The sequence below is a fragment of the Acanthopagrus latus genome, chromosome 17 (genome assembly GCF_904848185.1).
Source record: "Acanthopagrus latus isolate v.2019 chromosome 17, fAcaLat1.1, whole genome shotgun sequence".
NCBI lineage: Eukaryota > Metazoa > Chordata > Actinopteri > Spariformes > Sparidae > Acanthopagrus > Acanthopagrus latus.
In genome coordinates, this window is record NC_051055.1 from 3,649,936 (window position 1) to 3,667,140 (window position 17,205).

At 40.1% G+C, this 17,205-nt stretch overlaps 1 protein-coding gene across 3 annotated transcripts in view; it reads left to right on the top strand.

Moving 5' to 3' along the window:
• Positions 1 to 17,205, top strand: part of ascc3 (activating signal cointegrator 1 complex subunit 3) — a 142,396-nt gene that overhangs the window by 78,944 nt on the left and 46,247 nt on the right. For all 3 annotated transcript variants that reach the window (XM_037073937.1, XM_037073939.1, XM_037073938.1), the window contains exons 12-15: positions 1,544 to 1,720; positions 2,626 to 2,697; positions 5,192 to 5,326; positions 16,728 to 16,919. In XM_037073937.1, the coding sequence (XP_036929832.1) occupies positions 1,544 to 1,720; positions 2,626 to 2,697; positions 5,192 to 5,326; positions 16,728 to 16,919 (576 nt within the window). The remainder of the gene's footprint in view (positions 1 to 1,543; positions 1,721 to 2,625; positions 2,698 to 5,191; positions 5,327 to 16,727; positions 16,920 to 17,205) is intronic.

A 17,205-nucleotide genomic window follows, 5' to 3' on the forward strand; every position in this document is an offset into this window, starting at 1 on the left:
AATGTTGTATCAGTTTAGTGTTTAATGGCTGAACAGTTTACAGCAGTGGTGGAAAACTTATTGAATACAGTGTTGTCCAGGCGGACATAACTTGTTGATGGATAAGATATTAATAAAGATATTATGACTGTCCTTGGTATGGACATGGTATGGTATCAACATTTTGCATTTCCCATAATGCAACTTAAATTAATCTGTGACTGTGTTGTTTATCTATTCTACTGTATGGGTTTCAAAGGCCCAGGGGTTTTGGTGTCCATGTAGATCTACTGACAATAACTGGTCCTCTAGCTTTGTGAACTACCTGGATCTCAGTGCAAGGCCACAGAGGACTTCACAGATCGTCACACTGTCTAATTTTGTGACCTATTAATTTTACATCAGTCATTCTCCTCGGGAAATTGTAAATTGAGCTGTTAATCACACTTACCTCATGTTGTTATAAAGTGTTACGATGCCACAAACTTAAGCGATACACGGACTCTTCATCTCTCGTACAAAAAAGCAGTAAAAACACATAGTTGCATAAAGTGAAAGGCAAAGTGAAGGAAAAACCCCAGAGACTCTTTGACTCTCTGTAGGTGAACATGATGCACATCTGCAGTACGGAGGTTCAGCAGTGCCGGAGTGAGAGTGTAGTGCTGGCCCAGTCTGCTGGCAGGGATTGGTTAGGTCTTATCTTGATGGGATGGTTTGACAGGTATTGCATCACATTAAAGGCCTTACCAATCTTCCCTGTCACATTCAGCAGGAGGCTCACAGATAGGGCAGCCCCCCCACCCCCACCCCAGGTTTCTCTCCTCTCACCCACCTTGATACACAACATATTGAATTTTCTCTGTTTCAAAGACAAAATAAAGACATAAGCAAGTACATAAGCAAGATCATTTACTCTGTGTCTTAAAAGAGTAAAAAAAAAAACATCATCCCTATAGCCACCTTCTCACTTTCTCTGTTTTCTAAGTTTGGATTTCTTCTGCCCCTTAACATCCGCAGAAATGTCATGGCAGCCTTTTCTCAGCTTCTGCTTTTCCACAGTAACATCGGTGCTTCCTTTTTGATCACACTTCATTATGTGCACACATTTGGGATGGGCACTCGGTTATTCCTTTTTGTGTGAGACTGCGGATGCTAAACATGATTGGGTGGTGAGGGGGGCACTACCATAGCTTCGCTGTCGCTATTAGAGAGACCCAGCTGGTTTTACCTGCAGAAATGCTCCCTGTGGCTCAAAAGGCTAAATCCCTTTGAAAATTATCAAATTCGTATTGAATCATGTTTGCTCAGTGTTTCAAATGTTTGGGATTATTATTTTTTTTGTTTGTTTGTTTTTTTTGTTTGTTTGTTTTTTATTTAGATTTTCACCAGAATTCCCATGACTCAGTGTCTTAATGGTTGTTTATTATGAATGCATTCAATGAATTTATTCATCAAGGTCATTTGAGAACAGATTCCTGACTTATGCTTCATGACTTGTGCCTGAATGATTGAATATGACAAAGACTGGTGTAACCATATCACTGTGTTGTTGGCTGATGTTTAGGTGGAGTCCACCCAGAGTATGATCAGGATCCTTGGACTGTCAGCCACCCTGCCCAACTATCTGGATGTGGCTGCCTTCCTCCACGTCAACCCCTATATTGGCCTCTTTTTCTTTGACAGCCGCTTCAGACCGGTGCCACTCGGACAGACCTTTGTTGGCATCAAAACCACCAACAAGGTAAAACAAACCAAGATGATGTGAATGTATAAACTTACAGAATATTCTAAGTTTTACATGCAGAGGTAGTTTAGTTCTGTAAGGTGATAGATGCATACAATATACTGTATGGGCAACAGCTCTGACAAGATGGATGTTTGTACCGAAGAACTGATTCTTACGAGACTTATCCACATCACAAGTAGGGCTGTCAAGCAATAAAAAAAATCAGTCTAATTTATTTCAAGCTTTTTGATGAATTCATCGTTATTAATCGCATTTGAAAATATTTCAGTGCAAACGCTTTTTGTTAGATGAGTGAATCTGAATAAATGGACATTGTAAACTCTAAAAAGAGGTGATATTTTAAGCTTGAAGTACTCCAGTGGTACAAACATCCCTTGCTTGTCAGGCACTGAAGAGCCCATCTGCTCCTGAATTTAGCTTATTACAGACAACTTTAAAATAGTAGGTGACGATGAATTGAGTGGAAGCCAGTGATATGTGTCAAGTAATCAAAACAGTGCCGTGATTATATAGTATGTACAAAAGACAGCCCTTTTTTTTTCGATTGGCTAACTTGTTACATAGGGAACCACATATAGACAAGTTATTACTGAGCTCATAATGAGTGTAACATACACAAGATGATATTACAGCATGGTAGAATGGACACCTCATAGACCACTTTGGATCCATTGTTAAACTCATATCATAAAAAAACATTTCGGCTCTGTTGTCACAAAGCAAGGCATGTAGCAGCTCTGGCCAAATATGAAGTTAGTCATACACAAACCTGTATTAGACCAACGCCTGGACTGAAGTATGCACTGTAAGTGCCTGAGATTCATGAGTTACATAAAGGACTTAAACATTACTCGTTAGTTACTGAAGCTCAATTGTTTGTAATTATGTTTCCTGTTCAGATCCAGCAGCTTCATGACATGGAGGAGGTGTGTTACAACAAAGTTCTGGAGCAGGTTAAAGCCGGTCATCAGGTAAGGGCTCTTCTGCATCATGAATGCTTCAAAATGCACACATGTTTACATAGTGTACGCAAAGTTTGACTGTAACAAAGAATGCAATCTAAAGAAACATCAGTTCAGAAGAACAATCACCATTAAGTCCACATGTGTGTTCCCAAAGGAAGGTTTATTTGAGTGTTTTCCACCTGTTGTGCATAATTAAACTAGCAATATCATCCAGTCAATATATTGTTGGAATCTGTCCTTATGTCTGTCGTGTTGTTCAAACAGCAGATCCCTATAAAACATAGCCGGACCAGTTTGAGAAATGGACGTGTAAGCGCTCATAAATAAAGCATGACGAGGTGCTAACAGTAGGCTTCGCTCTGTCGTCATAGCTCCCGCATTGCGAATGTCCCAGTCCTTTATATGTAACCTGTAACAAAGCCCCTTCATGTTGCTAGGTTACTACTATTGATAAAAAGCCTGTGAGCTTAGTGTGAAAAATGAATGGAAATTCTTTGGTTTTCTACGTAGGTATGAATTTTTTTTCTTTTTTTTTTTTTTTTTTTTTAACCATCACTCTTAGAAATGAGACCAGAGCAGACTACAGTCATACCTACTGTAATGAACAATTCCTCTCTCCCTGTAAGGGCGTTTATCAGCCTGATTCGATCTTCTCATTGAAACCAGCTTTTCCCCGGTGTTTTGTCGGTATTGTGAACTTGGACTTATAAAGGAGGGGTTTGAATTTCCCTCATGAGTTTCTTGGGCATCACAGCAAATAAGTCCTTTTTTTTTTACAAGACAGTGTTCAGTGTGATTATTTTCCCCAATCGTCACTACCACCATACTCGTTTCTGATTCGACCAAAACTGTCACTGTGAAATGTTCGGACTGGGGCTTGTACTTCAAGAGGTACAGAGGAATGTCAGCGTAACATCAAAATACAGTAACCCTTTAATTCAACTGTTTCCCTTGAAAATATTTCTCTGAACTTTTTCATGAATAGGAACCCCTGCAGTAAATATTTTTGTGAGCCTTTTGGAATGAACACCTGCTATCTGAAGTCTCTGAAGTCCTTATCTCGCCCAGTGTTCCTCTCCCCGTGCTTTCCCTTTCCTTCCCCCCCATCCAAGAACCACCAGCCTCCACTCATTCTGCTTCAACTCTACAGCCTCACACGGCCTATTGGGACCTTGAGAGTAGTGAATTCAGACTTTACCGTTTAGCTCCCATCTGCTACAGGAGTTGAGCTCCCTATTGAGCACGCTTTTTATCCTGTCTGCATCATTTTATTGCAAGTGCACACACATACGCACAACCCTTTTCTTACTTTTTTTTTTCCTACTCTCTTGCTCATTATCCCCCTCAGAGACACACTTAATGTGAGTCTAGCTGCGGCCCTTGAAAACTTGTAAACCAACTTAATTCTACTGCACCACTGACAACTTTTTTTTATCTCCGTGGTTCAAACGATACAATGGCTCAGTCCAGCTTGTAGGTTGAGGCCACTGAGGCCACAGCTCAGCAAGGGAGGCCTCTTCATCGCTCAGTATTAAATTGTCAAGAGGCGGCCGTGACATATATTAATTTCATCTGGGAGGATCTGATGGATGAAATTTCCTTTATGATTTTCCCACAACCCTCCTGGTGAAAAGCATGCTGCCAGGGAGAAGTTTAATAAGCTGAGAAGCCAGCGGTTACTGCCGACAATGCTTCCACACAACTCAGCGGTGCTGATAAAACACCTTCAACAAATAACATTTGCTGCAGTAGTCTCTTCGGACCCACTGTGTTTGGAGCATACACACAGCTGGTTGCATGTGTGTGCAGTCGCGCAACACTAAGGTCTAACAGTATATTCCTCCACTAAAAGGTTGCACACTTACATATCGAGCAGTGTCAAAAGTGTCTCTCATGGTATTTGCAGGTCAAATTAAGCATTTGTTATACCAAAGAACAGGCTTTTTATATTCAAATGTGCAACCTCTATAGACTGTTGTTACACTTAATTTGGTGTTTTTAATATTTTGTAGTATCCCTTAATAGAAAAGCACTCAGTGTGTTAAGTGTATTAAATTATACTGTGGTTTATTTAACTTGTCTGAATCTGAATGGTGAAGCTTCAGATGATATTTGAATATAGTTTTGCATAGAACGAGAACCATGGACTTCCTCCGATATCTCCATTGCAAGCCTGTTAAATTGGAATCTTTTAATGGCCTGTATAACAAGGAGGAATGGTCACAGAAAGCAAAAAATGATACCTGACTTTTGTTTTAAGATAAACTTGAAATAAATGTGAACCCATCCTTGAGGGCAAACCGCTTACTCAGTGATAAATGTAGCTTAAAAACATGTGAATCAGATGCAGTGACCTCCACAGTCACCAGATCTCAGCCAAACTGAGTGTTAAACTAGCAATTGATCTTTTTCAAATTGCTGTACCAGCTGGACATCTGTTGAGATTTGTGTAGTACTGATGTTGTGATTTTACCTTGTATCTTGGTGTGTCGTGTCTCAGGTGATGGTGTTTGTCCACGCTCGGAATGCCACAGTGAGGACGGCCATGGGACTGATCGAGATGGCAAAGAACAATGGAGAAACGTGTTTCTTTCAACCAGACCAAGGTCCTGACTACGGCCACTGTGAGAAACAGGTAGATAAAGCTTTCAAGCATCTGTGTTTGCGTCCTTTGTTAAAATAGAAAAGTTATGAGTGTCTTTTTTCAGCTTCTAAACTGAAGTAATTAGATATTGATAGATTCTGTATTCTGTTGGTGATATTTAGACAAGTATGCTTCAACCACATGCGTATGATAAAAAAAAAAAAATCAATACTGCACTGTCAGGGTATGTGATGGGGTACTGTTTATGGTCTTTTTTTTGTCCGTGTCAGCATTGTCAGAGCCTGAAAGTTCTGAGAAGAGCTGGGGAAAAAAAAAGTTTTCAGAGGTTATGTTGTGTGATCCTGGTTGCCTAACTGCGATTACAGGAAAAAAAAAAAAAAAAAACCCAGTTCCTTTTTGAGACAAAAATAGCCACATCAATAAGCTTTGTACATAAAAGGCTCGATCACACTGCCAGTTATACCACCAGATGATAATATGGAGTGTGATCATTTTCATTTTCCTAGAATCCCCCTTTAAGAAAATATGTGCAATTTTCACTCTATGGATCTGTTACTCAAGTGAACTCTGACGCAGCATGTGCATATAGCAAAATGCTGAACTGATGCTGTCATAGCCTATTAGCTTTGTTCCCCATTCACATTTCCATTACTGTCATCGTAGCCACATACACTGAGCTTCATCTCTTGAATAAACTTACACTTATTATCTGGATAGAGACCTAGCTAGCTTGCATGCCAAGAGACAGTTGCAAACTTGGAGAACTATTGTTGCTAGCTGGTAATAAAGTGTTCCCAATAGTCTAGGTCAGGGCTATTTAATTACAAATTTAGTTGGGACAAATGTTAAAATCATGAAATGTAGCTGGGCCAGACGTGTAAGGCGCCCAGTAATCAGCTGGTAATAGCACATTTCAAACCATCCAAACAATGTGATGAAAAATGTGCAGTTTTTATTCATTGTCTCCCTTTTAAATTTGGCAACATGACAAAGGCACTTCAAAAAGCCCGTAAAGACACAATGACAGAACCTGTGGTAGTAGAAATATTTTTTTCACTTCACAAAAATAAAACAAAATTATGCAAATAGTCATTTTGGTCACATCTTACGCAGGCATATCTCAAAGTGCATAAAAACAAAATGTGCACATCGATCTTTCTTCACTTCATCCAACAGCATTACAAATACAAATACATCTAAAGCCTGAATGTCAACCCTGTGAATGTTTGACGTGTCTGACAGGGATACATTTTTAATAGCAGGTGTCACATTTGTTTTCATTTTGTTGTCATTTATCACCTGATCCACAATGGCGAGCATACAATCTTTCACAGTTCCAGAGACAGTAAACGACCTTTTTATCTTCGCCAAAATCCACGAAACACGGAGGGAAGCAGCTGCGGCTCTCTCCTGAGATCCCTCTGGAAGTTTGCCCTGAAGGTCGGGTGTTTCTTGATGTGCTGCCTGCGGACACTGTAATCTTTGAGTACCGCAACGCACTCATGGCCAATCAGACACATGGGTTTGATGTTTGAACTCGATGGTAAAAGGAAAGTATTATATATATAAAATATATGTATATAAAAGGAAAGTATTAATCAGTCAAGACAAGGTGAGATCTGAGGTTTTCATTGTCAGTTGTACGTTTCAGGGTTGAAAAGGACATGTTTCAGACTGGGTATCTTGGCTCTGCTTCTGACAGCACAGCTAGCCACACTTCAAAACTACGTGCTGCATTGTGGGTAGGCTCTTGCTAGGCTACACGGAGTGTTGCATTCACTAAAATACTTGCAGCGTCTTGCGAAACGAGCTGCCCTCTGCATCTCTTCAATTCAGGCAGGCTGGACCACAGACTGGGCCACTCCGGCATTGATTTGGGGCCGCATGTGGCCTGTGGGCCTCTAATTGAATAGGCCTGGTCTAAGGTTTTAGGGATAAGCTTTCCATTCACAGTCATTAGCCAGCAAGCCCCAAAATAAAGCTGTCAGCCCAACCTATTTTGTGAAGATTTGCTGGTAAGTTTTGCTATAAACTTGTTTTCAATTAAGAATTAAACGGTTAGGTGTCATGTACAATAGAAACCTTTGGTAAACCATCAATACCAGAGGAAAAGTACATTGTTGTGAATTTGTTTCGGATAGACTAACCTGCTCTATGCTTTTACACTTCTCCACGTCTACACTGAGAAATATAACATGTATGTCTGGGAATTAATCAGGCAGAGCCAAAAAGAACAGCTCTGACAACAGGAAGGAGAACGCTAGATTTCCTTATTGGTACTACATAGCGTGTGTGGGCAGGCATGAGAGGCATTTTGTGTGTGTGTGTGTGTGTGTGTGTGTGTGTGTCTGTGTGTGTGTGTGTGTCTGTGTGTGTGTGTGTCTGTGTCTGTGTGTATATGTGTCTGTGTATAATTAATGGTCTCTGTGCTGTGAGAGTACACAGAGGTGGAGCTATATTCCCCCTCAGAGGATGGTCAGTCAGACTCCAACTCCCATATTTAAATCTCCTGCAACAGAAGGCAGAGTGATAAATTTAGTAACCTTTTCCTTCATTCCCTGGGGCTGAGCCAAGATTGATGTGCCTCTAATCTTCTCTCTATTTAAATAGGATATGTATACAAATCACATCACTTTTCATGCTTTCTCAAACTGGAAATAGAGACAAGAGATTACATTTGGCGAATAAAAATGTTGGCCAGGTTAGTCTTTGAAACAGTACAGAACTCTGTGTAACTGTTCCTACAGTATATGTAGATGAATTAAATATGCACAAACTGTGTGTTAATTCACCCCGAGCTCTTCTGCCTGTGTCCCAACATAATGAGTATTATCCAGTCCATTAGGCCTTCTTTGAGTGTTTGTCGGTCTGTCCTGCTCTGTTGAAGGAAGAGGCATCAGGCTGACTCCACTCTAAGCCCACACAGAGATAATGCACTGCCTATTTGCACTCTGGAAATTGCCCCACATTAATATTTATAGGTGTTTTTTAATCTCTAATATGCATATGCAGTGAAATAAAGCACCTCTAAGGTCAGTCATATAATTTAGCATTTATTTATCTAGCTTTAAAAGTCAGAAGTGATTCCACTATATTTTTCACTCTCCTAATGTTATTTAATTGGCTTAATCTCGGGGGGTTGGAGAGGCTGTCAATCAAGCTTAGATATCTTAATGCACCCACTCGAATCAATTCTTGTTAAATACCATTTTTAGTGAACCTGTGATTAAAAAGTGCTGTTTGACGAAATAATAAAAACAGGCAGAAAACACTTCTCTGAGAGGTCATTTTAAACAACAGTGCTGCCCTTTGATCATCTGTGTCCACGTGTGAATGGTGTATTATCAAGAAAGCTGTGTGAGCATGAAAGGGGGAACAGCTGAACAAGGAACATGAAATTATTTCTCGGTTCTAATCCTGCTGTCAGAAACAATTAGCATCAGAACATAGAGGGAGGACTGCCTTCAGTATTGCTGGTGATTGATTAGATGACCTTAAGTTCAGCAAAGTTTTGTGGTCAATACAAACTGATCTCAGCTCATTGCCTTGTTGAAGCTTCATAACTCTGAGGGGGAAAACTAAAACACTGAGCAGTGTCACATTATCATGAAAAATTCCTTTTTTTTATTTTAAGAGGAGGGCCTGTGTATTCACAGGATACGATGTAAATTTATTATCATTAAAAAGAAAAGAAATGATGGCGTTGGTGCTACATCTATTTTATAAGATGGAGTGTTGATGAATTGAGCTGCTCTGTAGTCTGGTGGAATGGCAGCAGATACTGCTGGATCTTTTATCAGACAGCAGCAGAGTGGACAGTCTGGGTCTTTTAGTATCCTTTGGGCTCTGTTCAGACATCTGACTTCACTGATGTTCTGGCTGTGGATTCCTGTCCAGGGCCAGTTATTGGATGTTTCCTGTCAAGAGGCTTTCTGTTGCCCCTCTGTGATGGTTGACCAGAATCTGTTTTTCATTGAAACTAGAGAAGGTGTTTTTCTAAACATAATCGAGTAATTATGTTAAAATAGAAATTTAACTTTTTAATTTAATCCAACATCTGATGTCTTCATTGATTTGTTTCTCTATATTGTTTCTCTTGTGGGAACCAGAATTGTTCGTAGGGGCTGCACATTTAAATGTTAATCATTTGATTTGTGTTTGACAACGTGAATGCTTGAGGAAGCCAAAAATGAAATCACAAAAAAACAAAGATCTTTGAAAAAGTAACCCGAACAAATACGGCTGAAACTCGATGAATCGACAACATTTTCAGTTATATTTCCTAAACCCTTAGGTGCTGTCTTAACACTGCATGTTGTGTCTGGCGAGGCAAATTCTTCAATAGAGTGAAATAATAAATGCTAAGTTTCAACAAAAGATGTGATGCAATGGGAGGAGTAATCCATTTTTCATTGTGTCCACACTAGATTTAGTGAATGCAGTTGGGTTTTGGATACCAACACAGTACTTGCTAGTAGGATCCTGTCGTTGGTTTCAGTCTGCACATACGCAATCGCAAAGTACAGACTATTGACACACCCTTGGTTTCATGGATTCATTTCTTGTCTCATTTTCAAAGTGAATGATGTAGAAATGAATGTAGAACACAGCTGTCTACAACTAAGATGTTTTTTTTTTTAAAATTCATCTTATGTTAAAGTTAATGAAGTATTCAATTATCATCTTAAACTGTGTGTACGTGTGTGTGTGTATCCAAACTAACACGGATTTGAGGCCACACATGTTTTGGATGTCTTTGCCGATGTAAAGGAGTAGCAAAATCGCTGTAAAGCTGCTGTGTGCAGTGATCCTCTGCATAAAGCTCTCCCCAGAGACCATTGTATTTGAGAGTCCGTTTGACTTTCATTTGCTCCAACTCTGACTATCCAGCCCCTACCTTCCTCTCCCTTTACCTCCCCCGTCTCCTTCATTTTTTAATATCCAGTTCTCAGAGATGAAACCATGTGACTAGTTCTAGATGAGAAAGGAACTCTACTGTGGAGGCTAAGAGACACCTTGTGGTCCCATGAGTCCATTGCACAGATCATGCCCAGACCTATCATGGGTTATTGAGGGCAGTGAAGTTTTACTTTAGCACCAATGTGTGGTTTCAGTGGTAGGCATTCATATACTGTATGGAAGATTTGTCTGTTAAAGTGGGGATGCTTTTTCTTATAAATTGTAGTGTTGATGATGTACTGCAAAGGTAGAAATAGACCATAGAGATGTACCGCCACACCTTCGCTTTCCTCTTGAGGATGTCTTTCTCTTTATACTCTCCATTTCTGTGGTCTTCAGATGTGTAGCTTTCATGTCATTTTGTTTGACAAGATAGACCGATACAGACAAACTGATACCTGAAAGTGCAAAGCCTCCAGGGACTCCACGGCAACACCAGAGTGGGCTCATTAATATCTCTGTTTGCTTTCATTGGTGCTATTTTTGCGAGTCTGGTCCACTGCGGCCCTTTCATTGTGTCAGATCCGTGACAGCCTGTCACCATGCCAAACCAGCTCCCCAGTACACTGATCAACAACAATGAGCCACAACTCAAAGGGTGAAGGGAAATAGGGATGACACAGGCGAGTGACAAACACACACATCACAAAACCGGCTGCTTTAAATAGAAACCTGGCTTTGTAAAATAGCGGGGCAGTGTGAAGAAAACTGGATACTTCCCCATCCAGTCTGACTATTCTGGTATTACAGCTCATCTGCAATCTCATAGCCTCAGGGAGTGGCCTTGCATGTTATCATGGTAGTGCATAGCAAGTCCATTTTCCTCTTTAATTGCTTCCTCATCAGCATTAAAACAGCTGAGTGGTGTGTTAACTGTTATGCTGTGTCTCCCACAATGTTCAAAACAAAGGACTGGTATCAGTATATATTTTTTTTTTTGGGGGGGGGGCTTCACAAACTCAACAACAGACACACTTATGCAAACAAATATGACCTTGATTACTGCTGCATTATATTCTGTTTTCAGTTTGCTGTTGACCCGACATTGTTTAGAAATGTTTTTTGTCTGTTAATGACTGAACATAGCACACGGTCTTGTCTTTATTTTGTACCTGCAACCTCTGAAAACCACGTCATAGCAGAAATAATATTAATAAACAACATATATTCTCGAGTATACAGACATTTATATGTATTAACATTTCAGGCTTCGTAGGCTCAAGCAATTTAGATCTGCCGCAAGAAGACAGCAGATTGGATAGACGAGCTGCGAGTGAGGCAGTGTATTTATACATATCGTGGACACTAGGATATTGACTTCAGTAGCAGTAGATCATTGGAGGTTTGGAGAAATGCATGGCTCTTCTTCTGGTACTCATCAGTCACATAGCATTTGTCCGTATTTACTAAAGGCTGCAGCTTGTTAACTTAACATTTTTTCTGTAGCTAAATGAAAGAAAATCAGTGCAGCTAAACAAGTATGGTGTGCTAAGGCAATATGTAACTTAAGCATTGCTGTTTGGAGGCACACAGTATGGGAAGATGGAATGGTTTATTCAGACGTGACTCATCCTGAGTATCACTGCCATTATCACTAAAACTTCACCAGGGAAAAATGACAGCAGTAAAAAAAGTTCTAGGAAACCAAAAAAAAAAAAATACTACTACTAATACTACTACTACTAATAATAACAATATTAATAATAATAGTAATAATAATAATAATAATAATAATAATAATAATAATAATAATAATAATAATAATAATAATAATAATAAATTACTCTAAAACACTTTATGTAGTTAGTACAGTAGAAAATCACATTTACTTTACAGGAGCTCGTTTTAGTTCCACAACAGCACAAAAGACCAGCCTCTGTTGCCTCTTACTGGATAAGAGTTGAAAGACTCACAGCAGGTCTAGTCTACTGCAAGATGATTGATGCTAGATAAGTACTTATGAAGTAGAGCTTTTGTATTTAGTTTTTCTTCTTTTTTTCACTCATCCCTCTTGTTATTAACCACATGTGACAAAGATATGTGATGGAGGCAAAATATGTTACACAACTATTGTCTGAAATGACATCAGTGCACAGTAAACTTCAATTAAAGTCTTCATTTGGGTGCGTATTTGGTAACATGCTACCAGTACCAGTATGTGTCTGTGGTCAACCAGTAACATCTGCCAGATTACACATTAGTTAGGCTGTAGTTGTATATTTGTTTATGTTTACAGCAATAGTGTAGTGAAAGAGGCTTCAAGAAGGTTGAGAACTACCAAAATATCTCCAACATTGAGTTATCTCTGGATGCCATTTTCACCTCATCCACTCATCGTCAGGGCTGCTGATGACATCAGAGAATATTAGATGAAAAACATTTTGTCAAGTAAAAACAGCAGTATTTAGAATGCAGCAGAAGGGAACACATTTGTTTTGTTTCATTGCGTTTCAGAGATGTGCCAAATAGTTGTGCTTAATGCAAACCAGATAAAACACAACTGACCTCATTTTCTGAGAAAGTCACAGGGAATTACCCCCTTGCTAAAAATGTAATTCAGTGAATTGCTGCATTGTTGGCAATGACTCGCAGTAAGTTTAGTAAATACCCCATGTAGATTGGCCTGACCAGAATGGGATATTAAGAGACAAGCAGATTGTGATAGAAAAGTGGAGTAGAGTGGGTGTAAGTGGAAACTCATCCTCCCACTCCTCCACTGCCTATCCAGCATTAACAGCAAGCCCGTCTGAGCACCAAAAATTATGATAATCAGGGGCCACTGAATGAAATTAACAATTAGCCATCCTGCCTCAATTTAACACAGGAAATGGATAGTGCTCATGAAAGTCAGCGTTGGTGGTGATGGCATGAGACAGAAGAGATCTACTTTATTCTCCACTCCTATGCAGAGCATTTTACTCTTTGAAGTTGCAGCTTTGAAGCTGTAATTTGCTGCTCAAAATACCGATGTTTCTACATCTCTAAAAATGGTTTGCTTCTTGTCTGCACACTGTTGCTGAAAGGATCAGGGATCCGTGAATGCTTACATAAAAGAGTCAGAAATGTAAAACCCGTCAGTTACACCTACCTCTATTTAGTGGTCCTTAGAGAAGCTTTGACAGTCTCCTGAATAGTGTATTTCGGCCCTGGCGTTAGCCAATGTTCTTTACAGTCACAACAATGATAGACGGTGAGTGGAGCTGGCAGCTGGCTGTCTGTGGACGGAGTGAGCTCTGCAGCAGGAGCATCAGTGAGCAGCAGGGCCTAATGGGACCTGATCAGGAGCTTAGGTCACTGCCATCTCAAATACAGCCATGGCACAGCAGACATCAGCGCTAACTCACCTTAGATTAGATGCTGGAAGCATGGCTGTAACACACTCTGACACCTCAGAGCTAAGCCTCAGCCATAGCATTTCAATTACCTACCTTCACCAGCTCGCATGGATCTCAACAGCACATTGCACAACCCGGCCCTTAGGACTTCCACCAGGCCACGGTTTGCTCTGTTCAGGCGTATATGGCTTTAGACAGCATAGCATGATTTCTTTTTGTTCTATTGCATCATTTCTTGTGGGATTTTATTTTTAAAAAAAATCACTGCAACAAAGAATGAAACTGGAAATGATTACCAGTATAACAAATACAGAACCATATCAATAGTTAAGAGAAGGGGAAATATGCTGGACTTTCCAAGCAGAAATATAAAGGCAGGGGGGGCGCTGCTCTGCAGGGGCCCAACCACTGCTCGCCCCAAGGGTGGGGTTGGGTGCCAGTTGGGGTAGATCATAATGTACACCTGCATTAAAAGTAGGAGGACAGATTTTTAATGAAATAAGTAAAAAACTGTTTTATTTATATAGCCCCAAATTACAATCAGATTGCCTCAGTGGGCTTTACAATCTGTACAGTGAACAACATCCTCTGTCCTTAGACCCTCAGTTCGAGAGAGGAAAACATGCCAATTGTATAGAATTTGTTTTAATGTATTCATATTCTTTCTGTCTTTGTTGTTTTTGGATTCCATATAATGTATATTGATGTCGCATTGAAGTTATATTGCTGTTATATAGTGTCAACCGAGATTTGGCTAAAATGATTATCACCTGCCTGTTTTCTGTTCTGAAAGTAGTCACACAATCCAAACAGTGAAACCACACAAAAATGGCCTATCTACATACAACCATAAGTATTAGTTAATAAAATGATAACTGTGTATTTTCTTCGAGGGCAGTACATTTATACTGATTCAAATCAATCTGTGTTTATGCATCACATAATCTACTATTGAGGCCAGTCTGCATGAGGACACATCCACCTCAGGGACTGAGACCTAACCGAGAAATCAGTCCCTTGTATGTGATGTGTTTCATTTATTTGAGAGTTAAAGAAGCCAGAAATGAAATATAATCTCAATAGAACATGATGTCCCAGCATAGAAGCGATTAAGACGCTCACTGTATCAGCCTCAGGAGATGGTTGGTATACAAAGAACTGTGAGACTGCTGTTTGGGTTTTTGTCTGTCCTGACACTGTAGGAAAGCCAAGCATTTGAATCTTCCCACTCACGTCTGTATTTCTGCATCCGTTGTCGTTTGAGCGATGCACGGGGCGGTGTGTCGGGGGAAGTCAGATGTAATATGTGACATGTCCCCACTGGCTTGCTGTGAGATGACCCACTGCTGCAAGGCCCACACTCTCTCACCCTACCACCGGTGATCGTTCGTCGCCTCATGCCTTAAACTAACCAACCAAACAAGCCACAGCTATGAGTGGGCGGTGCGAGCTGTAAGGGGCTAAACGCCTGTGGGATGATGCTGTGTTCAACTAACACAAATGTAAACAAACTGCACCCCACAACTTTAGAGGACTCATAAAGAGCTGAAGTCACACCCCTTCCAGTTTGCCCCATGGCACTTTATTGAGTGGTAGTGAAGACAATTCATTTTTTTTCATCCAGTTTGAATTGGGCTATTAATTGCTCATATGACGTTTCAAGTAAAGTCAAGAAAGTTGCAGTTTGTGATAAAACTAATGAAATATAAGATTGTGAAAATATGTAATTATCAGTTTTAGTTAGTTAAGTAAAATATTGTCAAATTCTGTGTTAAAACGCTCAGTGAATCTCATTGTCACACCAACACCAATATGGCCTCCACCTTGGCACAGAGTATTAAAAGTATTAAGTATTAAAGGTTGTGTATGAGGAGAGTTCATTAGTTCTGTAAGCTGCTAATACGCAGGACCAGTTTAACAGTGTTTAACTTACAGGTTTTTAAGGGGGGTTCGTCTGCGTCTCTCTGGACTTATGGACTGGAAAATTATCTTTTACATTCACAAACATCTTGTGTTCTTCATGGCATAATTCAAGCGGGATGTTTTTGTCTCTCTCCATTTGCTATCATACATATTTTTTCCAAATTAGGTCCCATGATGGAAATGGTAAGGGGTGTGACATTGGATCTCTATTGGCTTGGGAAAAGATGGTCTGTAAAATACAATGTGTCCTCCATCACATTTCAGAAATATGGTATTTATTTTGACTATGTAAAGCAAAAGAGGTTATTTATCCACTAGAAAGCAAAACAGAAAATAGACTACTGTCTCCATTAAATATTATTAAATGTGATCTACATTAACTGACACTAGCGTCACAACAGCAATAGCACTGTTAACATGGCTATCGAAATAATTTCTTGTTTTCACTGGAAACGAACAAATGTATTGTTTTCACATTATGGAAGAAAACCTGTACTTCTGGGACATTTGCCCACATTTTCAGTCAGACATGAGTCCACCTGCTGTGCTGTTTAGTCTCAGTCCTCCACCTGTATGCACAAGGTTTGCATACAAATCCAGACATTCATCGCATACCAACCACTCTGTGTGTGTGAGGGAGACAGCTGCTGGCAGCAATAGGCTTTCACTTCACTGTGCGGCTGAGTGCTGGTGCTGACCTCTATTTAGATGCCCAGAGAAAGAGATAAAGCCCTGTGATGAGGGCTCCCCACAAGTCTGGCCAGGTCACAGTCCTACTGTCAGTCACCAGCACACACGTCAGTCTCACACTGTGTGTGTGTGTGTGTGTGTGTGTGTGTGTGTGTGTGTGTGTGTGTGTGTGTGTGTGTGTGTGTGTGTGTGTGTGTGTGTGTGTGTGTGTGTGTGTGTGTGTGTGGTCTCTGTGCTGCAGATTTGTTGTTGAATCCACAGCGAGTCAGCATCTGTGCATCTTAATAAAATTCACCTGAAAACCCTGGTAATATCTCTGTGAAGCTGATCATGTTCCATTGTTGTTTTTTCACTTCACTTCCACAATGTCATGTTTTTGGTCTAGAGTGTGCTTTATTCCTAGTATTTCTTGTTATTCTGGTTAAAAAAATTGTAGCTGCTTTTTCCATCCGCCCTCAAGCATGTTTCTTTCCTTTCTTTGAACTAACCTTTCTTGCCACCTCTTTTCTTGCCACCTCTTTCAGATCCAGCGCTCCAGAAACAAGCAGATGAAGGAGATGTTCCCAGAAGGCTTTGGAATCCACCATGCTGGTATGTTGCGGTCTGACCGCAGCATGATGGAGAGCATGTTCTCTAAAGGTCACCTCAAGGTGCTGGTCTGCACTGCCACCCTGGCCTGGGGAGTCAACCTGCCGGCCCATGCAGTCATCATCAAGGTTCTATTCTTTTGAGTTTCTTTGTTTTGCTTTCATTCTTTCCCTCTTGTATTTAGGGCTAAGAGCCTTTAAAAATGTCGGCTCCACTTCAAGACCCTTAATTATTCAATGTTTATTTTTTCTCGGTGCTGTATCAAACTTTCACTTATTAGTTACCACAAAATAAATGGAACTTTTACTGATGTTGGTGGCCTTACATACAGTTACAATGCCAATCATTTTTATTAGTGAATGTTTCAGTATAGTTTCATGTATGTAGAAAGCTATTTTTAGTACCAGTGCACAC